This window comes from Puma concolor, chromosome D2 (genome assembly GCF_028749965.1).
Source record: "Puma concolor isolate L17-30 chromosome D2, mPumCon1.1.hap2, whole genome shotgun sequence".
Taxonomy (NCBI): Eukaryota; Metazoa; Chordata; class Mammalia; order Carnivora; family Felidae; genus Puma; species Puma concolor.
The window spans coordinates 18,812,798-18,836,850 of NC_141677.1; the positions used below are offsets into that span (position 1 = coordinate 18,812,798).

The following is a 24,053-nucleotide window of genomic DNA, read 5'->3' on the forward strand; positions in this document are numbered from 1 at the left end:
GGCTTCCATGAGGGGCTGGGGCAGAATATGAATGAAGACAGAAGCAAAAATAGCAGATGAAGGGGCGCCTGGGTGGCTCAGTCAGTTATGCATCGACTTCTGCTCAGGTCATGATCTCATGGCTCACGAGTTCAAGCCCCGTGTAGGGCTCTCTGCCAGCTGGGAGCCTGGAGCCTGCTTCAGATTCTGCGCCTCCCTTTCTCTCTCTGCCCCTCCCCTGCTCGCACTGTCTCTCCATCTTTCAAACGTAAACATTAAAAAAAAAAAAATTTTTTTTTAAATAGTAGATGAAAAAAAAAAAATAGGTGAATGGAGGAAAACCCATTACGGAAGCCAGACCGGTGTAACTCACTCATGGATGGCCTAGGCCTGTTTTTCAACTGTTTTAAGTATTTTGATTTTCCAAAGCTGCTTTCGAATCTTTTTTGTTACGAATGTATCAAGGCTCCTTTTAACGGAGGGTTAGGATCTGCGTGGGGCCACACTTGAAACTGTAACCACTGCAGCAACATTGTATGCTGCCGCACGAGGCAACTGAATCTGTCCAGGCTTTTTGTACCGACGTCTCTGAGAGGGTGGATTGGCGGGTTTAATGAAGTTGAAAAAAATGTTTGGGGTGCCGAGAAGAAAGGAATTCGTACTAACACGTGGAAAGGGGTTAAACCCACAGTAATGGGTGCTGTGTGAACACAGGAAGGAAGCAGGAGCGACCGCGGGGACTCGTTTCTGGGAGAGGAGAGCAGCGCAGGGGTGTCAGGAGGGGAGCGCAGAGGGTGCGACCCCGGGGGAGCTGCACCGTTCACTGGACGGGGCAGCAACCCCAGCCCCTAACTGACGCCTCCCGCGGTGGCGGGCGCCTGGGACGGCGCCTACTGGGGACGCGGGGGCGCGGGCGCCTGGGCCGGGTGGGCCGGGGACGCGGGCCTGGGGCCCCGGGCTGGCAGACGCGCTGCACCCCCGCGCCTCGCGCTCGGCACCGAAGCGGCCGCCCCCACGCAGCGGGCGGGGGCCGAGACCGGGAGCGCGCGGGGGAGGCGTCTGCTCCCGGGGACTGAGGCGGCGCCTTCGCCTGCCGGCTGCCGCAGGGACGCGGGCCGCCGCGCCGTCGGCGACATCTTGCTCGGCAGGAAAGCGCGGGGGAGAGCGGGCCGCTCGGAGCTGCTGCGCCACGCGCGCGGAGGACGGGCCGGGGACGCAGGGCCAGGCCGGCGCGGGACCGAGGAGGTAAGCTCGGAGGGCGCCCCGAGGACCCCCCCCCCCCCCGCCCTTTCTTTGCCTCACTCCTGCCCCCGCCGGTCCCCGGCCTCCCGCGGCCCTGTCACACCAGCCCGCGGCCTCTGGCCGCCGTCCCCCGGGGTGACCCCCCAGCCCCCGCAGTCCTGGCCGCCGCGCCCTCCTCCTGGAGCCTCCCGCGCGGTACCCCGCCGGGGCCGTCAGGACAGGGTCACGGGACGAGACGCTACCTGGCCGGGTCCTCCCGGGCCCCGCCCCTTCCCGGGGCCGGCCGCCCGCTCCCTCCGCCCCCTCACCTCCGCCCCCTCCCGGGCCCGGCCCCCTCCGCCCGCGCCCCGCCCCCCCGCCCGCCCCGTCCGGGCGGGGCTCCGGGTTTAAACGTCGCGGCGGGCCGGGTCGGCGGGAGGGGCGGGGCGGGTCTCTGTGTCGTGTCCCCGGCTCCGTAGGCGGCGGCAGCGGCGGAGCGGAGCCGCGCGCGCTCAAGCCCGCGGGAGGCACCATGTCCCCGGGGAGCGGGGTGAAGAGCGAGTACATGAAGCGCTACCGGGAGCCGCGCTGGGAGGAGTACGGGCCGTGCTACCGGGAGCTGCTGCACTACCGCCTGGGCCGCCGGCTGCTGGAGCAGGCGCACGCGCCCTGGCTCTGGGACGACTGGGGCCCGGCCGGCGCCTCGGACGACTCGGCGTCGTCGGCGTCGTCGGGCGCCGGGGGCCCCGCGCCCCAGTTCGCCCCCGCCTCGCCGCCGCCGCCGCCCGCGGAACCCGCGGCGCGGGAGGGGCCGGAACGGCGGGCGCGCGGGCCGGCGGAGGAGCAGGGCGCGGAGGCGGCGGAGGCCGGGGAGGCCCGGGACGCGGCGAGCGCGGAGGAGGCGGCGGACGTGGCTCTGCCAGGTACCGGGCCGGGAGGGGGGACGCGAGGGGGCCGGGAGGGGGCTGCCCCTGGCGTCCGAGCTGCCCAGCTCCGTGTCTCGCAGCGCTCAGGGCAAGCCCTTCCTATTTATTCGTTTTTTGTTTTGTTTTCTGGTAGACGGAGAATGCGCCTCCCTGGCCGAAAGAAGGGTGGTGTCAGCCCCGCCTCCGCCCTCCCGCCCTTATTTCCGTCATCGGGTGCCTCTGGGTTGGGCCCGCTGTGAACTGGGTTGAAGTGGCGCTGAACTCCGGGTCTTCCTCCGAGGGCCGTGGTTGCCTTAGTGAGCTCCGAAATCCCATCTATTTATACCTAAGCACCTTTTATTCCCCCCGGTAGAGGAGCCCAGCTTCCGTCAGATTCTCAGAGGGGACCGAGCCCAAGAGGTTAAGGTCGCTGAGCCCAGCTTTCAGTCTTATGAATGGGGCCGCTGTTTTTCTGTGTTAAGTCCCTGACCTCGCTGCATTGTCCCTGAAGAGTATTTTGAATTTGTTGACGCAGGCGGTTGCGTAACTCCTGGTTGGTGGGAGAATATTCGTTGTAAGTGCGAGGTGCTCTCCGCTTCTTGCCCACCCACTCGTCCCCCGTGCGCGCACCCCTCATCAAAAGGCTGCCGCGGGGTAGAGGTGGAGCCGTAGCTGGAAGATGGCCCTCGGGTGCTGTGCGTCTACTGTTTCTGCCCTGGTCCTCCTCCACCTTCTTTCCTGGCCAGACGGTGGCAGAGTTGGGGTCTCAGCGCGGGAGGCCGGGTGGACGGTCGCTGGTGCTTGGGGCCGGGCTAAATGCCTCAGGATACAGCCTGGAGTAACCAGGGGTTCCCTCTTGCTACTTTCTAGCGTTGGCCAGACACTCCCCCCACCCCTCCCGCAGTCCCAATTCTCCACCCCCGTCCCGGGTCACTCGATTTTAAAGAGGCTTGGGCGAGAAAAGTGACCAAAATGTATTGACAGCTTATTATCCCTCCAGTCGCTGATCTTAGAGTATGTATTTGCTCGCTCAGCGTTCAAAACAATTCTAAGTGGTAGGGGTGTAATTTTTATCTCCGTTTCATAGATGAAGAAATGGAAGCTGGGGATAGATGATCAGTGACTTCAGTTTTGTTTGTTTACGGCACTGTAAAGCGGGGATTAATCAGCTTTTCAGTCTCTCATCGCAGCCCCTCTGCAAGAGGCTGGAAGAGAGAAAACTGAATCTTTTAGTCACAGAGCCAGCCTGCTTTGTTGCTGTTCTGTCATCTTCAGCCATTCTCAGTGCTTCCTAGAGCTGCCTTTCCATCCTCACATAACCTGTAAATCCCCCAAGATTTGTGGCTGTGTAGTAGCTTCCTAGCTAGCTTCTAGCAGCTTCCTAGCTTCAATGATCCCTGGTGGAAATTTGAATAACAGAAGGCAGAGGGGGCAGGGGCACATGCCTTCTGGTTTCGTCCCGCGGACACTGGCCTACCAGCTAAATTGTGAGATGTACTTGAGGTGCCTGTGTTTGCCTGAGTTCCTGATTCTTTTGGTTTCCTTAGAGACACGGAATCCTACTGGTGGCTGAGGTCAGTTATTTCTTATCTGCTGATATTTCTGGCTGAGGCATCAGGCAGAAGAGAGGATGTGTGTTGCGTCCAGGCCTCTCGGTTGCAGGACCATTTGCTTTGCTCCTCCCTGTTGATTCCTATGTCTGGCAAGACTGAAAAATCCTTGTTTTTACGTGGATGGTTTTATATACTAGAATGATGAGTACTCTTGAGTTTCTATGAAACCAACCTTTGGTTCTTGTTTTTACTGACGCCGTATGTACACATAGAAGCATCTAGTTCTGTATGGCTTATTACAAGGATCCAGCAGACACACAGGCCAGCCCCCTGTTCCTTAGAGGACCACTTCCAGCGCCTCTGGCTTTTCCTTTGGTGTTGATTTTTCTCCGAGTGGCAAGGCTTTTGTTGACACTCCTTAATTTTTTTTCTTTCAGTCTTTAGCATTATCTCTTGGCTTTCCTTCTTTTTAACTCCCTCCTAACCCATACACACGGGCCCTCCCCACACCTGCTCAATAGTCGTCATGGAGTTTGTGGCACCTACAACTGTATCTACATTATTGTGCCTGGAAAATGTTGTGCCAAGCCGCCCTGTGTTGTTTGCTGTGACTTCTTTTTCTTTCTTTCACAATACAACCAACACATCAGGTTCGCTCTCACTCTCGACATCTTAAGACATCCCTCCCAGCGTCTCTGACCTACTTCCATCTGGCCTGGTTGCTGCTCTCTCTTGCCTGCCTGGTTCCATGTTGGGCGGGCCCTTGGCTACCACCCCAGGGACTCCTTGGCTTCTCTTACGTAGGAGCCCTTGTGTGGCTCTCACATCATCTTCCTTCTTGGTTTACCCCTCCCGTTGGAACTTATCTTCTAGTAGCTTCCCGAGAAAGGGTATGTGCGAGGTTAATTTCCTGAGAGCTGGCATGTCAAACGATAGCTTGTATTTCCGCCCTCGTGATTTGGTGAGTTTGTGGCTGAGCCTGGAATTCTAGGTTGGAAGTACTGTCTCTAAAGAGTCTGGAGGCATTTGCTGTGTTGTGTTGTAACTTGCGGTATTGCGCTAGGGTCCTCTGGTCTCCTGATTCTTGATAACGTGTCCCCACCCTCAGGAAGCTTTTAGGGTCTTCCCTTTGTCCTTTGCGTTCTGAAATTTCTCCTTGATCTAGGTCTGTCTTCCTCCAGTGTGCTTGTGAGCCCTTGCAGTGAAACTCCTGCTTTGTCATTTTGGTAGGTTTGGTTTTTTCACCTCTATTTCTGTTCCTGTTCCTTTCTTCTCGAACTCCTTAGTTGGATGTTAGACTTCATGAATTTCTCCTCTACCTTTCCAATGTTCATCTGTCTTTTTCTTCTGTTTTTTTTTTTTTTTTTTTCTGGGCGATATTCTCAACCTTATCTTACAATTCTTTCTTTCTTTCTTTCTTTCTTTCTTTCTTTCTTTCTTTCTTTCTTTCTTTCTTTCTTTTATTTTATTTTAGAGAGAGTGAGAGACAGCGAGCGTGAGCAGGGGAGAGGGGCAGTGGGAGAGAGAGAGAGAATCTTAAGCAGGCTGCATGCTCAGTGTGGTGCCCCCCTGCCCCCCACAACTCTTCTATTACTTTTTTTTTCATCTGTGGGATTCTATTTATTTTTAAATTAATTTTGTTTTCTGGACTTGCTACCTTCCCTCCCTACCTTCTTCCCCCCCCTTCCTCTTTTTATTCCTTTGTTATAAAGTTCATTTATTTATTTTGAGAGCGTGAGTGGGGGAGGGGTAGAGAGATGCGAGGCTTGAACTCACGGAAACACGAGATCACGACCCCTGAGCAGAAACCAAGAGTCCTACGCTTAACCAGCTGAGCCACCCAGGTGTCCCTCTTTTTATTCCTTCGTAAAAAACAGTATTCTCTTCTCAATTCGTGCATATAGTGTCTTTTATTATCTTGCTGAGGATATTACTAGAAGTTTTTTTTATGTATTTTCTTCTCATTGTATTTCTACGGCCTAGTTTCTGGTTCCCCACCCTCTTCCCACTTGCGTTTCTTTTTGCTTTTAACCCTGTATTTCATGTTAGAGACCTTTTTGAAATGTCTGATGATCCTTGGCTTCTCACTCTTATTTAAGAGATGGGAGGGGCGCCTGGGTGGCGCAGTCGGTTAAGCGTCCGACTTCAGCCAGGTCACGATCTCGCGGTCCGTGGGTTCGAGCCCCGCGTCAGGCTCTGGGCTGATGGCTCAGAGCCTGGAGCCTGTTTCGGATTCTGTGTCTCCCTCTCTCTCTGCCCCTCCCCGGTTCATGCTCTGTCTCTCTCTGTCCCAAAAATAAATAAACGTTGAAAAAAAATTAAAAAAAAAAAAAGAAAAAAAAAAAGAGATGGGTACGAAAAAGCTGTCAGGACGTTTTGTGCACCTGGTGGGTGTTACAGGAGTGTTCACTGTGGTATGCCTTGAAGCATGCTTTGGAGAGTCCTCCGAACTGTCTCTAATTCCTTCATATGTCTCCTTTTCACTTAAATTTTATTTTTTAGCAAATTTACACATATGCATAATTTTTTAAAAATATGCTTAAAACGAAAAAAAAAAAATCTGACCCATTTCTCACCCATGCCCCTGGCTCCCGCGGATGCTCCTTCCAACTCTTTTTAGCTTTCCTTTCAGCGATGCCCACCCTCTTCTCATCTAGAGGCTTTTTATTTTATTTTCTTATTTAAAAAAAATTTTTTTTAACGTTTTTTATTTATTTTTGGGACAGAGAGAGACAGAGCATGAACGGGGGAGGGGCAGAGAGAGAGGGAGACACAGAATCGGAAACAGGCTCCGAGCCATCAGCCCAGAGCCCGACGCGGGGCTCGAACTCCCGGACCGCGAGATCGTGACCTGGCTGAAGTCGGACGCTTAACCGACTGCGCCACCCAGGCGCCCCATTATTTTCTTATTTTTTTTAACGTTTGTTTATTTTTGAGAGACAGAGCACGAGCCGGGGAGGGGCGGAGAGAGAGGGAGACACAGAATCCGAAGCAGGCTCCGGGTTCTGAGCTGTCAGCACAGAGCCCCACGCGGGGCTCGAACTCCTGAACCGGGAGGTCATGCCCTGAGCCGAAGTCAGATGCTTAACTGACTGAGCCACCCAGACACCCCTCCGTTGGCTGTTTAAATTTTATTTTAAACATTATATATTGACTTCCCATCATGGGAGATGATGTAGCTTAAGATCTTGGCTCTGCCCCGCCCACTCCCTGACATTTACCAGCCCCCGGTTTGTCCCACAGTATTAACTAGGTGACTATTTTGTTTAAAGCACGATTCTGTGTTTGAATTATTGTGGCTATGTAGAAGTATGCACAGGCGGGCCGTGTAGTATATTCTGACTACATTTTCTTTTTATTTATGTTTTTCCTGAAGTTAATCATTGTTTTACCTTTTTGTATGCGTGTGTGTGTGTGTGTGTGTGTGTGTGTGTGTGTGTGTATTCCCATGACTACTTCACCCTGAAATAGTCCGGTAGTATTTTAAAACTTGGCATATGCTAGACACATTAGGTGTTCTATTCATTTATTTTTCTTTTTTCCCTTGGAGACTTTTTTTTTTTTTTTTTTGAACCCCCATCCTCCTATTCCAATTTAGACGTTGTGCTGTCAGTCTGGGACTTCTCTTCACTGTTTCAGTATTTCTTTTGCTCACATCCTTTTTCTGATCTCTCTTGTACATCTCGAGTGTTCCTTCGTGTGGCGTATCGCTTCCTTCTGGGGTAACATGTCCTCTGTAAGTCCTGAGAAATGTTGCATGAGAATAGAAATTTTGTGACCTTGCATGACCGAAAATGCCTGTATTATGTCCAAAGGCTGGATTGATATTTTGCAAGGTAGAGAACTATAGATGAGAAATTTCAGTGTTTAAAGGTATTATTATATTGTATCCTAGTTTTTGGTCTTGCGTTTTAGAAGTACCATGCCATTCCAACACCTTGTGTATGTGACCTCTTTTTTGGGGGGCGGAGAGAGCAGTTTTTAATAGATTCTCTTTATCCTAGGTGTTCTAACAGTCTATGTCTTTGTTTTTTTTTTTTTAAGTAAGGTCTACACCCACGGGGCTCGAATACCAAGATCAAAGTCGCATGCTCTACTAACTGAGTCAGCCAGGTGCCCTTTATGTGTATGTCTTTTTTTAAAAAAAGTTTTTTAATGTTTATTTTAGAGAGAGAGACAGAGCACAAGTGGGGGAGGGGCAGAGAGTGAGGGAGACACAGGCTCCAGGCTCCGAGCTGTCAGCACAGAGCCCGACACGGGGCTCAAACTCATGAAGTGTGAGATCATGACCTGAGCTGAAGTCAGATGTTTAACCGACTGAGCCACCCAGGCACCCCTGTCTTTTGTCATTTATTGGGCTGACAAGTTGGTGGGCCTTTTTAGTCTGGAAACTTTTCGTTTAGTTCGGTAATATTTTCTAGTACTGTTTAAATAATTTCCTGTGCTCTATTTGCTTTTTCTTTCTATATTTACTTTTAGTTGGATGGTGTAACTCCTGGATCAAACCTCTAACATTTTTATTTAAAACTTTTTTGACATTGGAATTTGGGGTTCTGTTTTCTGGAAGAACTCTTTAATTGTATCTTCCAATCTTTATATTGAAAATTTTAGTTCTGCCATCCTAGTTTTAAATTTTGGAAAGATTACCTTTTTTTTTTTCTTTTGTCCCAAGTTTTATTTTTAAAAATTAAAAAAACAATGCGGGCACCTGGGCGACTCAGTGGGTTGAGCATCTGACTTTGGCTCAGGTCATGATCTCATGGTTCATGGGTTCGAGTCCTGCGTCGGGCTCTGTGCTGACAGCTGGGAGCCTGGAGCCTGCTTCAGATTCTGTGTCTTCCTCTTTCTCTCTGCCCCTTCCCCACTCGCTCACCTCTCTTTCTCTCTCTCTCTCAAAAATAAACATTAAAAATTAAAAAAAAAAATAACATCCTGTTCTTCTTGGATTTCTTTTAACTCAAAAAAAAAAAAAAAGCCATAATTGAGAGGTCTGTTATATTTCATACTCTTTTTGTATACTTTGGACTTTCTCTTTTTAGAGGATGTACTCAGATGTTTGCTCTTAGCCTGTCTGCTCGCACGTAAGAGTGAGACTTGTAGAGCTTTCCAGGAGCTCTGGCTGTGGGGGTGCTTGTTGACTAATTGGATGAGGACAAGCTGTTTCTCTGGGGGACTTAAACATAATAAGTACCCATTTTTCTTGTGTTCACCTCCCCAGATGGCAAACCTCCAGTCTCCTGCCTGGGGTGGGGTACAAGCCTGGCTGTCAGCATTCGGGGAACAAGAGTTGGGGAAAGGGAGGAGGGGCCTTGTTCTTTACCACATAAACCTGTTTTTCAAGAAGGTGTCTCCTGTGCCTCGTATCTCAAGCCCCTACCCACTCTGCTTCTCCATCTCTGGGGAGTAACCCACATGCCTTCTGAGCTAGGAGAGGGGCAATCATGTGGCATACCGACTGGAGGAAAGACTTTGCAGGAAGTGTCGACAACGACATTACCGAGTGACCCTGAAAACTAGTGGCTTAAAATTCCACTGCTCATTTATTACTGCCCACGGTTTCTGTGGGTTGGCACTTGCCCTGGGCACAGGGGATGCCTTGTTTCCACTCTGTGCCGTCTGCAGCCTCTGCTGGAAGGTGCCAGGGCTGGGGGCTGGCTGCTAGGGCACTCGCTTGTGACATCTTCATGCACCTGGCCTTCCTCATAATGTGCCGGCTGGCCTCCAAGGGCAACTGTTCCTGAGAGAGAGCAGGGCACGTGCTGGGCTACCCTTTGTGACTTATCACCAGAAGCCATGGACCACTTCTTTCTCCCCATTCCTCGCTTATGAAAGTCTGCCCAGGTTCAAGGGGAAGAAGCATCCACCCCCCCCCCCACCCCCAATCTCAACAGGCACGTTCATATTATGTTGTCAGAAGAGCATGTGGGTTGGGGGGCCTGGGCGGCTTAGTGGGTTCAGCGCCCGGCTTCAGCTCAGGTCGTGATCTTATGGTCTGTGGGTTCGAGTCCTGCATCGGATGTGCTGACAGCTGAGAGCCTGGAGCCTGCTTCCGATTCTGTGTCTCCCTCTCTCTCTGCCCCTCCCTGTTCACGCTCTGTCTCTCTCTCTGTCTCTGTCTCAAAAATAAACATACATTAAAAAAAAAAAAAGAGCATGTGGGCTGGGACACTGATTAATGCTGGACCTTTGGAAAAGGCATTCCATTACACTGGCCTTCTGCCTCATTTTCTATTTCCTTTTGGGGTTCAGTGTGTGTCCTGTGGGACTTTCTCCCGCAGGGAGTTAGGATTCGTCCTACTTAGTTCTCAAGGTCACTTCTACGTCCTCATCTATGTTCCAGTTTCCAGAATTGTATGGACACGTGCTGCCTGGTGTCATTGTCTCCCTTGCTTTTTGTCCTATGGGTTATGCGTTTTTTCCTTCACTTTAGTGGGCTTTTGGGAGGAAGGGACTATATGCACATGTCATCAGTGCGTATTAAGCCTAAATTCCATTTGCTGTATTTTTACTTAGATTTACTAAAATAATTATTTTTTAATCTTTATTTTTGAGAGAGACAGAGAGACAGAGAACAAGTGGGGGAGGGTCAGAGAGAGAGGGAAACAGAATCTGAAGCAGGCTTCAGGCTCTAAGCTGTCAGCACAGAGCCCAACGTGGGGCTCGAACTCACAAGCTGCGAGATCATGGCCTGAGCCAAAGTTGGACGCTTAACCGCTTAACTGACTGAACCACACAGTCACCCACTTAGGTTTATTTTTTACTTCCTTCTTGATCAGTCTTGCCAGAGACTTGTGAATTTTATTAGTTTTTTTTTCCCCCCGAACTAATTCTAGAGTCTGTGGATTTTCTTTATTAATATGTCTTTATTGATCCATGATCTTTTCTTCCCTTATGCTTTGTAAGATGGGTGCTTAGAATTGGTTTTTTTATTGTTTTTTTTTTTGCCTGCCTTTCTTTTTGGATATGTTGATTTCAGGTTGTAAATTTCCCCACAGTTACTGCTTTAGCTATACTGTCAGTTGAGTAGGATGAATCTTAACTCCCTGCAGGAGAAAGACCCGAGTTTTGTTATATAGTATTTTATTTACTTAAGCAAAATCATTATGATTCTTAAAATACATGAAAAAATTAATAAACCTTAACATTTATGTATATAATACAAACATAAGGAAATGTATTTTTCTTTAAAAAAAAAAAAAGGACTATATCCTAAAAGCATACTACAAATGTTACACTTAATGAAGAAACTTCAGAAGCATTTCTAATAAGGTCAGGATTAAGGAAGGAATGCCTTCCTTAAAAACATCACCACGTTTTTTTAATTGTTAAAAATTATGGTAAAATCTGCATAACACGCTCTGCCATTTAACCATTGGTAAGTGTGGCATTGAGTGCATTCCCATCTTTGTGCAACCATATGATTTATTTTTGATCCGTGCGTTATTTAGAAATGTTTTTAAATTTCAAAACTGGAGATTTTAAAAAGTTACTTATTTTTGGGGCGCCCGGGTGGCTCAGTCGGTTGAGTGTCCGACTTCGGCTCAGGTCATGATCTCACGGTTCGTGAGTTCAGGCCCCACATCGGGCTCTGTGCTGTCAGCTCGGAGCCTGGAGCTGCTTCTGATCTGTGTCTCCCTCTCTCTCTCTGCCCCATCCCCACTCATGCTGTGTCTGTCTCTGTCTTAAAAATAAATAAAACATTTAAAAAGTTAAAAAAAAAGTTACTTATTTTTGTTGTTTTATCAAGGTGATTTACACTATAATTACACCATAATTACTTACTATAAAGAGGGTACATTCTGTTTGATTTCAATTTTGTAAACGTATTAAGATTTGCTTTAGAGACTCAGATGTGTAAATTCTTGTAAACGTTCCATTTCACATTATATATTCTGTAGTTATGGGATGCAGGGTTGTATGTATAGCCATTCGGTCAAATGTGTTAATTCTGTTGTCCAGATTCTTCAAAACAGACCCTCCAATAAAACTGAGCGGCCCGATGGACGTGTTCTCTCTTTGTATCATCCGGCATGGTAGTTCCTAGCCACGTGGGGTTATTGAGCACTTAAACTCTGATCGGCTTAACTGAGGAATCGAATCTTTACTTTTATTTAATTTTCCTTTACGCTTATAGTTGATAGCCACGCGTATTGGCTAGCACAGCCCTACACCAAGACTGAATTTATTTTTGTTTGACTGTCCTGTCAGCTCCTGAGAAAGGGGCATTCTAATCCTCTCCCACAATGGCGATGACCGCTGGTTTTTGTTCCTCTGAGAAGGTCTTTGGTTTAAACTTCAGCCCTCCAGGTAAGATCTTGACCCGTATGGTCACATGCACTCACCTGACAGCAGGCAAGAGTTTCATAAATATTAATATTGGGCTGATAGGTTCTGTCTCTTCTGCATTTTCCGTCTTTGTCTCCTGCTGCTGCAGACGTACTTGGATTGGTCTCTTTCTTTTAAGTGTTACGGAGGGTAAATGCAACGATTTGATAGCCTGTAAATGGAAAATTGCTCCCGCTGGCCCTTCCTTCTTGTCTTCTGTCCTTATGAGGCCGCCCATCTTTTGCAGTACATTCATAAGCGCGTTTGCAAAATTATTTGTAGGGATAACTTGGCCCAGGGTCTCTAGAGAAGAGTTTACTTCTTTGTACCGGGCGCCTGTGGACCCTCGGGATTTTTAACATCAGTCTTTGTTTATCTGTGGGGGGGAGGGCTGGTCCGGTAGCTCACGGTTAGCAGAACTAGGCCTCCACTCTGTCCGGTACGCAGCCCACCGTGACCTGGTGCCCCGACCCCGCGTCTCCCTCTGTCAGCAGTGAGGCGGCCTGCTTGCCCAATGCCGAGTCTCTTCCCCCTCGTCTGACGGACCCCCTCCCCCCTGCGGTGTTGAACACTGTTCACGGCTGCCGCCTTTACCAACGCTCTTCCCGTAGTTTCTCTCCTGGTGAGTTTTTCTCCTTTTCTAGCAATTCTTTCTCCCTCTTAGTCTCTCCTTCTTCAGCCTGGCTGCTCCTTAAATAATGGTGGCCCTAGGGGCCTGACTCACTGTCCCCTCCTCTGACTCCGCGTTGCTTCCTGGATGATCTGTTCCACGTCCAGACCTCAGCTCCCACCTGCTGGCTCACTACCTTATCTCCTGGCTTCATGGGCCTGCTGAGTTGTTCCAGAAGTATCTCCCATCCGACGCCGCAAGTATCCTGTCTTTATCCTTGGGTGGACCTCTGTCAGAGGATAGCAGGACCATCCCCACTAAACATCTGTGGGAGCTGTGGACTCCTCTTTGCTCCCAGGGCCGCGGGGTGTCTGTCGTCTTCACCGGTCTGTCGCAGTGTTGCTGGGTCGTCTGCTCTGGAGAGGCCTCGGTACCTCGGTACCTGCTCTGGAGAGGCTCGCTGTTCTGATCAGTGTGTGGTTCACAGGTGCCCAGTGAGTCTGAGCACCTGCCAGGCTCGGTGGGCCCCCTTCTGGTCCTTTCTCTCCCCTCTCCACCCCTACCGTGACTCCTGGGCCCCACTTGCCCCCACTTCCCACCTCACCCCCAGACTCTGCCGTTGTTTGCTAGCTGGCCTTTCTGTCCTCGCCTCTCTCACTCATCCTTCACGTTGGTAGCTGGAGGCCATATCCCTAAAATGCAAATAGGGCCATGTCGCTTTTTCAGCTTACAATCCTTTAGTGATTCTTCATCATTTTCAGGATAAAATGAAACTCCTGAGTTTGGTGTGGAAAGTCTCCTCCTTTGCCACCCGCTCCATGCCTTCATCCACAGACTCTCTCCGGACCTGTCATTTTGAACTATTTATATTCCCTTTTCTTTCCGGGCCTTTGAACAAGACATTCCCTCTTGTTGGGACTCTCTTTTTCTCTTTTCTTCCTGACTAGTTTGTCCTTTAACCTAAATCATTATTCCCTTCGCTGGGCAGGCTTCTCTGGAAGACCTGGGTTAGACACATACAGACCAGGAGAGGAAGAGAAGGAAGGGAACTTTGGTAGAGTCAAGGTCATTGCTGAAGATAGAAGATAGAAATGACAGACAACAATCTATCAAGACTTCACACTTGTGCCCCAGTATCTTGACTCCCTATTCAGGGGCTTACTCTAAAGGGAATGTGGGCAATAAATAAATAAGTAAATAAATAAATAAAGGGAATGTGGGCATAAATAAATAAATAAATAAATATAAATAAATAAATAAATAAATAAATAAATAAAGGGAATGTAGGCAGAAGCAAGAAAAGAGTCACAACCAGAAATAGGAAGGGACAAGAATGTGTCCTAAAGAGGTGATGAGGTTTTAGAATAGCAATCTGTAAAGTCATCACCTAGAGCCAAATTCTGGAGCATTTGAAGTGAGGGGTATCCTTAAGACCTAAACAGCTCGGGTAAGTGAAATGGACTTGTAGATGCATAAGGAGCCATTATTCAAAAGACTGAAATTAAATCACTCTGTTGCATCATACACACAAATTAACTCAAGTGGATTAAGGACTCGAATGTAAGACCTGAAACCATAAAATTCCTAGAAGAAAACATGGGCAGTGAGCTCCTTGGCAATTGGTCTTAGCAATGTTTTTTTTCTGGATCTGATTCCAAAGGCGAAGGAAACAAAAGCAAAAATAAATGGGACTACAACAAGCTGAAAAACCGAGCAGCAAGGGAAAGCATCAACAGAATAAAAAGGCAGCCCATTGAATGGGAGAAGATATTTGCCTAAGGGGTTAAATATCCAAAATACATCAAGAACTCACACAACTCAACAACAAAGCACCAAACAACCCAAGTGAAAACATGTGCACGGGGTGTGAATAGACATTCTTCCAGGGAAGATACACAGGTGGCCGGTAGGCATGTGACAAGATGTTAAACATCAGTCATTAGCAGGGCAGCGCAAATCAAGACCACAATCAGCTATCTCCTCACACCTGTTAGAATTGCCATTCCCAAAAAGGCAAGAGATGACAGGTGGTGTGAGGATGTGGAGGAAAGGGAACCCTCCTGTACTTGGTGGGGATGTAAGTTGGTACAGCCACTATGGCCGACAATATGGAGGGAGATTCCGCAAAAAGGTAAGAGGAGAACTAACCATACTATCCAACCATTTCCCTTCTGGGTATTAAGCTGAGGAATACAGAAACACTAATTCGAAACGATATAGGCACCCCCATGTTTATTCTAGCATGAGTTACAATAGTCAAGATAGAGGAACAACCCTAAGTGTCCACCGGTTGACGTTGATGAGTGGGTAAAGAAGATAAGGCATATATACACACAATGGAGTGTTCATTACCCAGCCACAAAAAGAAGAAGGAAATCTTCCCTTTGGAACACCACGGGTGGGTCTAGCAGGTTTCAGACCAAGTGAAAGAAGTCAGACGGAGAAAGACAGATGCCATGTGATCTCACCTAGAAAACAAGACAAAGGAACAAAACAAAAGCAAACTCCTAGATCCAGAGAACAAGTTGGCGGTTACCAGAGGGGAAGGGAGTTGGGGGAAGGCTGCGTGGCCGAGGGGACTCAACTGCATGGTGACGGGTGGTAACTAGACTTACCGTGCTGATCAGTCTGTAGTGTCTACAGATACCAAATGACAGTGTTGTGCACCCAAAGGTCATATGATATTGTATGCCGATCTTACGTCAGTAAAAACAACCAAACAAAAAAAATGGAAATTCGGGCCGAAACGAAACATGGGATCACGAAGCGTTGAAACAGCATCACATAACTTTTACAACAAATAAAGGGTCTATAAAAAGTAATGAGCGGCCAAATGATAAAATGTTGTTAAGGGAAGTAGGTATGTTTTAGAGCACATCCTTCATGTCTGATGTTCACCTCAGAAAGGGCAGTCCCATTTTCCTTCAGGATTGCTCCAGCGCTGCTGGCAGGCTTTAGGGCTGTGTAGACCCTGGGCCCTGATTCGTGCAGTCATTTCTATCGCAAGTGTTGGGGAAGCCCTTTTATTTTTTTATTTATTTTTATTTTATTTATTTATTTATGTATTTATGTATTTATTTATTTATTTTTTCAATGTATGAAGTTTATTGTCAAATTGGTTTCCATACAACACCCAGTGCTCATCCCAAAAGGTGCCCTCCCCACACCTCCAGCTCTTCATGCTGGGAATCCATAGTGAGTAACTATGGAAACCGCTCCCAACTGTGACTGAGGACCGTTCAAACTAAGGTGGGCAGCTTGCTCTTTCTTACAGCATGTTAAGAGCCACAGGGAGCTCTCCATATTCGTGGCACCCCAAAAAGAAATGAAATTGAGCACGTTAAGAGCCGTAGGGAGGTTTCCGTAATCATGGTGCACCAGAAAGAAACGGGATCCCGGAACTTGAGTTGAGTGACTTCACACCTAACCTTTTACATCTGCTGAGAGATTACCGCAAATCCCGATCTGTTTCTGAAGTGAGGCCTTGATGATTGGACTTCCCTTGGGGTTGTGGAGAAAGCCATGAGGCTGTGGTGCTTTTTAGGTTTTAATATTTAATTGGGATGCTTGATATCGGACTGTGAGTGAGAGTTGTGGCTTTCGAATAGGTTTGGTCCAGCCTTGGTGGATTTGCTGTTGATTTTAAAATGGGCCAGACCATTTGAAAGGTATAACCCTGACTTGGTTTTGTATTTCTTCCTTACTTGGACTCGTGAATTGAGCCGTTACGGCATGAAGCGTTATGAATTTCACAACCCAGCTATTTGAAGTGATTATATAGAAACGTGATTTTAAAGCATTCTCGACTTGTTTTATCTCCTTTTTTTTTTTTCTTCAAAAGCACTGCCAGTGAAAGACATAAAAGAAAAACCTGAACAACAGGCCAGAGCAAAAGAGACTGACAAGTTACCCAGCAGTACTGAACCTCGACAGCAACCAAGTGCCTTATTTGCTAGAGGAAATAGGAAAGCAGCCAAAAGTCCTCAAAGATCATCAACTAAAATAAAGGAGAAGAAGCATCCGTTTGCTCTTTATGGGTGGGGAGAAAAACAGACCGATACCGGAAGCCAAAAAACTCACAACGTCTGCGCGTCTGCCCCCGTGCATGAGGTGGGTTCGTGGGCACCTGGCCGTCACTGCTTTTCCTTGGAGGCTGGGGGTTGGGCTGTGTTCCTGTCATCGGGTGTCCTATTCTGTGTTCACCACGGTGCTTTGGGGTCATGGTAGATCTTAGGAGTCCAAGTCCTGGAATTTGGCAAACAGATTGAGGGTGTCAGCTCCCTGGAGATCGAGGGGTGTTGCTGGGAATTAGCTGGGATTTGGAAGATTTACCAACATGGAACCAGGAGAAGTGGCTGGAGTCAGGGTTTTCAAGTTCCGGGGGGGTGGGGGGGGCGCAGGTGCAGAGGAGGAGCCCAGCGGGGCTGGTGGCTGCCCGTGTAGATGTGCCGTGGGCCTCTTGACAGGTTTCTGGTTCCTGTGGCTTTGATAACTGGTATTCCTCGACTCCCTTGTTATCTTTTGTTAGATTGATTCTGTGGTTCTTGGCACCTACTGTAGATTCCCTTTGGCTCTTTGAGTTCAATTCGGATGATTGTGTTTTCCCCTGCTCATCCACAGCCAGTGCCTTTTACTCATTGGAGCCTTAGTTGTCCTCTTTTTTTTTTTTTTCCATGTTTATTTACTAATTTTTGAGAGAGAGCACAAGCTGGGGAGAGAGAGAGGGAAACTCAGAATCCGAAGCAGGCTCCAGGCTCAGCTGTCGGCACAGAGCCCGACCCGGGGCTTGAACCCACGAACCGTGAGCTCATGACCTGAGCCGAAGTCAGACTCTTAACCGACTGAGCCACCGAGGTGCCCCCAGTTGCCCTCTCAGTCCCGAGAACACGTCTGACCAGAGGTCTTCGTGTGTGCAGCCATAAAGCAATTACATATGTTAGCACTGACATGACTAAGTCGGCCTAAAGCAAAGAACGAATGAAAAGAAGCAGAAAATACAAGGAATTTGAATTCTGATGAATTACCATGATCAGATTTTTACTGAAGAGACTTCTCAACGAACCCTAGCAGGTGGTGTCATTTGGAGTGATATTTGAGACAATGGAGCTGTGGTTTAACAAAAGACTCTGGCTATTGCATGGGATTAAGTTCAACAGAGTTCATCTGTAGCATGAAACGTCTTAAGTGGTAAAAGTCCTTTAATGGAATACGTATCCAGGCTTACTGCTAAGCATCTTCAATAATTTTCCAGAGCCAGTTTCTAGAGACACATGCAAATTAGTTGCTTACCATTTATACCTAAAATTTAATGTCCGTTTTTTATTGTTTAGCGTCTTGGTCACTGACCAGGGGCAAGGGGATGGCTTTTCGGGAGGAGCTGTTATACCTAGGAGAAAGGGATATGATGAAGCTGGGCTGGCCTCTGCCCTGGTTTCCATCCAGCTGATACAGGAATCTAGAGGAAGGAAGAGTGCCGAATTCTCTGGAAGAGGGAAAAAAGGTCCTGGGGGTAGTAAATATTCATCGCAAATATTCTTGAAAATGAGTATAAAAGCCATGTAAGTTATTATACTTTTGTTTTAGAAGTAACAATAATTTTTTTATTTTTGAGTAATTTAGATTCACGAATCAGCATTACGAGCCAAGAACAGAAGACAGGTGGAAAGAAGGAAACTGGTCACTCAGAGGCAGCGCGCTCACTCTGTAGACGTGGAGAAAAACCGAAAGATAAAGCCTTCCTCCTCGGAGAACCCATGGATGACAGAGTACATGAGATGCTATTCGGCGAGAGCTTAAAGGCCGAAACAGTCGCTTGGACAGCCTCTTCAAAAGAGTGTAAATGAAAAGAAAGAAGAAACAAAACAAAAGAAAACAGACATAGATTTAAGAAACCAGCTGATTATGCAAGGTTTTCCGTAGGGAATGTCCAAAAGATTGCTCTATTTCAGTGAACCCTGGTCACCTACCTCAGCAGTAGGGCGACAGTTGAAGCCATAGATATTTGGTTATTTATGAAGCCCAGTCCCTAATATTTGATATTCTTATAAGGGTTTTTGTTTTAAAGCATCTTAATCTTTTCAGATACCGCCACCGAATGCCTTTAAATGGCTATTGATGCTTAACATTCAGTCTTCTCTGTCAGTGTAGCCGGAGCCTGTTTTCATCCTGTCCTGAGTAACTTTCCAGATTCCATAGTGAGGAAGATCATTCCGACCTGTAGCTTAAGACTCCTTTTCCTTACGCGTGGTTTTCTTCGTGAAAGAACGGCTCATCGAAAGGGAGTTTCGACACTAACATCGATTCCTTGTATAGTGACGCCAGAACCCCCGCGGTTCCTGAAAAAGTAAACTTATTCGTCTTTCAATTATGGCACCACTTTACACAGACCGTGATATTTAAGAATTATCTGGGCCGGGTGAGGGTCCTCTTTTCTCTTTAAATTGTCATCTGGGCACTTTCTATCTCATACAAATTTTAATAGATCGAATGCAGTCCCGTACGTAAAGTGCCAGTGCGGTGTGTTGAGAGGAGTACTGAACTTCTTTCGTGAAACTTTTCTTTTTATTATTGCAACTTTCTTAACACGTAACGGGAGAAGCAGCTCCTTGCTGCGGTCCAGCCTTTTGGCGTATACGCGCTGTGGACTCTTGCCTCTTCTTTAATGGTTGGCCGTGACGTTTAGAACTTCCCGTGTGAAATTTCACTTAGCGATGTTGAGGTGGTCTTGCGCACGGGGGGGGGGGGGGGGGTGGGGGATGACATCCAGATACCAGTTAGAGATGTGGCTTACCCCTACTTTCTCCACTTTTTCCTCTACAGAACTCATTCGTAACAAAGCCTTGACGATGTACGTTGTTCAGACTTCCGCTGAAATGCATTTCTCCCGGATTCCTAGCCAGTGGAATGAGACGATGGTGGTGTTTGTCTAGGATGTTGAGCATGTAAATAAAGCGCTCCTTCCCTGGTACATTTCCTTTGGGGTAGAACAAAATGGTTTTAAGGAATGCTGGTTTCCATCCAGCTGATACAGGAATCTACAGGAAGGAAGAGTGCCGAATTCTCTGGAAGAGGGAAAAAAGGTCCTTGCCCGGGCCAGGCTAGCGCCTGTAGATGGGTGAATAAAATTTGCTATTAGGTGTGAGGTTGAACATTTCCTTGCTGTTTTTACTCTGGATCTTTGAAGTGTTGTCAATTTTTACTCTTTTTTTTTTTTTTTTAAGTAGGCTCCAGGCCCAGTGTGGGGCTAGAACTCATGACCCTGAGACCAAGAGTATGCTCTACCAATTGAGCCAACCAAGCCCCCCATAGTCAATGTTTAGAACACAAATATGTTGTATTCCACATAAAATCTTCACACGATGTCCTCTTACAACTGTATAAGCTTTGAAAACTCAAGAATCGTGAGCTTTAAAAAAAAGAAAAAAGACTTTTTAAATACTTGCATCGTTCTGAGGTGAATCCTTTTACACAGAGAGCTCTCCTAATCATTGAGATGGGTATTTAACAGGAAGTTCTATATGTCGGTCCAAAACAACCCTGCTAATAATCCTGGTGAACGTTACTGTCGTTATTAAAGTCCTTAAACACTGCAGGTACCTAACGATCAAATTAACGTGGCATTGTGATGGTGCAGCTGACTGTGAAAACTGTTCCTTCCAAAGCCCTTCGTGCTCCTTTGTGTTTAGGCATCCAGCTCAAGCGTTCCTGTTGCACCTGACAATCTCCGGGAAGATGGCCTTGGGTGTAGGTCAGGGTCCCCACTGACGGGCTGCCTTAGAAACCCAGCTTCCTCTCGGCTTTACCACGCCGGACTCCCTCCCCTTTAGGGAACAGACTCGTATTTAATGTGCTTCCTACTGGCAACTCCAGATGGAGACAAAACCTAGAAGGCAATATTGGCCAGTTTTACCCCCTTTTTAAGTAGAAGACCAATGGACAGGATTTTTAAAGTACTTTTCGTGTGCATGAACAATGAGTACATCAGCCTGAATTAACTGTGAGTCCCCTTCCCGTATCCAAGTCATTAGTTGGTGAGGGTGTCTTTTTAGGGGGGAAAATCACCTTTGGAGCCCATGAAGTTTTTTAAGCGGTAACAATTTGATGGTCCGACTGTTCCCTTCGTTCTAGAAACTCATGTTCCTAATTCTTATAAATCGTGTTCCTAATTCTTGGGACAGCGTGGAAGACAGCAGGCTAGTTTAAAATTACCTTTCATGTTGAAAAGTCTGAAACGGAAAATCCAGTGAGAATATGGAATAAAATAATTGCTGCCTAAGATTCTCTTTTTTAAATTTTGGTTTTAAAATTAAAAGTTTGCCATAAACATGGTTTCTGTGTTACTTTTATTAAGAGCAGCAATCGGATACTAAGTAACATCTAGCAACTCTGCTGGACCAAGGCAAATGACAAGTGAATAGAAATCTATTTCTTTTTTTGAAAAAATATTTTGAAATACTTTTTTAAGTGTATCTTTATTTATTTTGAGAGACAGAGCAAGCAGGGGACGGACAGAGAGAGAGGGAGACAGAATCCCAAGCAGGCGCCGCACTGCCAGCACAGAGCCCGATGCGGGGCTCGAACTCGCGAACCACGAGATCATGACCTGAGCCAAACTCAAAGAGTCGGACGCTTAACCGACCGAACACCCAGGCGCCCCTATTCTTTCATTTTAAACTAAAAGGCTGCTCTTATTTAGGAGGTATCAAAATACTTAGTACCTCTGGGTTTTATATATATATATATATACACGTATGTATACACACACACACACACACACACACACACACACATACATATACTCCTATATATATATAAACTCCACCACGGTAACATTTCTAAGTACATATATACATTTTTTAAAAGTTTACTAAAGGTATAATAGGGTATAGATTCTCTGAATTGCTCATGATGTAGTAGGTACCTATTTATGGTACTTCATATGTAATACCTTTGTCATTGTTTCATTAAATAAAAATTGCCAATAACTTGAAAGGTGTGTGTGTGAGGTCACTCAAACTCTGTAAACTGCACGGAAGAATGGTGTCTGTGAGCCCGTAGACGTCACCCCCCCCCCCAAAAAAAAAAAACTCTCCTCCCCAAACAGAATTTTGTGCAATTGGCAGAGTTAAAAAAAAAAAATTCTAGTGATAACCTTCCTCCTTTGACTTGAAATGCTGTACTGAGCATAAACTTTAAAAATGGAATGTTATCGTACTTGGTATTTAAAATGTTCAAAAGTATTATTGGCAAGGAGGGAGAGAGGCGAAGCATATGTTAGAAGTGAAAACAACTTTTCTGAGTAAAAAATAGTTTTACACTGGATTAGATACAAAATGGTGCTAATGTTTCTTTATCTTGATTCTGTGTTTGGTTTGATACTAAAATGCTAATGCCTGACTCATAAGGCCCCTGCTATATAGCTTGGTGATAAGTTAACATTTAAAAAGCAATACTGGGGCGCCTGGGTGGCTCAGTTGGTTAAAAAGCAATACTAAAAATGTGACCTGATCATTTCAAATGCTTTTGAAATGGAGTTTTTGGACAGCAGAGTGAATAGGGAGTAATACAGTGTAAGAACACACTTAATCCCAAATTCTAGGCAAGGAGCTATGTCGAGATTATTGGCCCAGATTTGCTCCCTTCAAGCCTAGTAGCGTAAAAGGGAAATAAATTGCTTCTTTAACACTTATTTCCATTTTGAAAGTCAGGACACCTGCATGAAGACATTGGAAGCCTCTCTTGAGATTTCTTTCACAATTTGCAAAACTGTACTTAAGAACAGTCCCAACCCCCTGCCCCCCTCCCGCCATGTTGTTTTATGGTTATTTTGAGTAGTGCCTTCCCTTTAACATTCTGAAGGAATATAAGGCCTACTTACAATCCCAAAGCTCAGGCAATGAGAATTCTGGGTTGTCTTTTCGAAGAACTATGTATTTGCTTTTAGCTTCTATTTAATATTGCAGTTACTTGGAAAAATGTGAATAAATTTAGGATTATGGGCTGAAACTTCTGTGGGAAATACTTCTGAGTAGTAGATCAATGGCTGTGTGTACGATGCATGATCACATTGACTCCTGAATGGGTTTTTTTTCCCTCAGACAAATGTTACCAAGATACACTACACCCAGGAAAAGATGCTTTCTGGATATCCGCTTTGAGTTGAACGATAAGTGTTTTGTCGTCTTTTCGCTCACGTCTTCCCATTTTGAAAATTACAAAAGCAATAATGCGTGCATGCTTAGAATCATTCAAAAAGAGGTATGGAGTAAAAGGTGGAAGTTCTTTCGATACCACTCCTGCGCCGAAATTCCTTCTTCGAGGAAACCCGGGTCAGGTTGCGTAGGTAAGCTTGAAGACCTTCTCCCTAGGCACTTACCTGTGGAGCCACACAGACCCTTTCTTCGGTGCACAGATACGCGATAGTGCCATACGCCTTCTAGACCTTTCTCTCAATATCGCGGGGAAGGTTTGTTGTTCCGGGTTACGTGGAGTTAACACACGCCTTCCTTTTCCTTCTCGCTGAACACGGCTGCGAAGCCCGGACAGAATGTATGGCACCACCACTGGACGACACGAAGAAGTAAGTAGCACCAAGCAGGTTGGGGAGAACCCCAGAATTCCAAGCACCCCCAAGGTGGTGAGTGTGCCGGCTTTGTGTTCCTCTGGCTCTCCCAGCCGGAACGCAACGCAGCCCCAGATGCAGCAGTGGGCACGGTGGTGCCGAGATCCTAGAGGAGCCAGTCTTGAGGAACAAACACAAATGCTAGAGCCCAGAAAGAGTGGGGGAAATGCCCGCTTCTTCCCCTCCTTTGTCTCCATGTTTCAGGCGAGGCCTCCCTCGGCTGCCAACAGGAGGCCTGCGGGAGCCAAGAGTCTGAGGGAAGGGAATTTCTCTTCCATTTGGTAGAGCTGTGGCACCAAGGAGGTAAGGCTGAGCCCGTGTGCTCGCCCTCCTCTCTCAAGGACGGGGCTCGGTTACAGGACTGGGCCGGAAGTGGTGGGCTAGAGGACCCAGAAAGGGCTAGGGAGAGAGTAGCGAGGGAAGAGCTCACACAAGTGACTCCGCGAAGTTATTCTCGAGCTCTGGCTCAGCCCTGACCTGCTCACCTGTTCACGCTGTGCACCCGAGGAGCTGGTCCTAATTGGCGTACCAAGCACATCCGAGACCTGAGCTGATAGGAAGATTCCCTCCCCGGGTCTCCCAGGGGTCCCAAGATGGTGACAGATCCAAATAGCACTGCAAAGGCTTTGAAAACCACACTGACGTGAGAACCAGCACTCACAGAACGTATGGCCCAAACCTAACCAGATTGATTACTTGCCAAGACAAAGCTCAGCGTTCTCCATAGGATTGGCTCCCACCTCCTCATGCAACATTCAAAATGCCTAGGATTACTGTATAGTTCAACACAAGTCCTCCATTCCGATCAACAGAGAAGAAAGGAAAAATTTCAGGGTCAG

General features: G+C 47.1%; 1 protein-coding gene across 4 annotated transcripts; it reads left to right on the forward strand.

The window, feature by feature from the left end:
• The first annotated feature begins 734 nt into the window (after window positions 1-734).
• Window positions 735-21,584, forward strand: CCSAP (centriole, cilia and spindle associated protein). Of its 4 annotated transcripts, none has more exons than XM_086679717.1 (5): window positions 735-1,224; window positions 1,680-2,123; window positions 16,435-16,703; window positions 18,213-19,008; window positions 19,413-21,584. In XM_086679717.1, the coding sequence occupies exons 2-4, from the start codon at window positions 1,733-1,735 to the stop codon at window positions 18,387-18,389; spliced, it is 837 nt and encodes a 278-aa protein (XP_086535843.1). In that variant the 5' UTR covers window positions 735-1,224; window positions 1,680-1,732; the 3' UTR covers window positions 18,390-19,008; window positions 19,413-21,584. The 4 variants fall into 4 exon arrangements, with proteins under 4 accessions (XP_086535843.1, XP_086535844.1, XP_086535845.1 ...); XM_086679718.1 differs by having other exon boundaries at window positions 18,213-18,936; XM_086679719.1 differs by lacking the exon at window positions 735-1,224 and having other exon boundaries at window positions 1,643-2,123.
• Window positions 21,585-24,053: the final 2,469 nt, after the last annotated feature.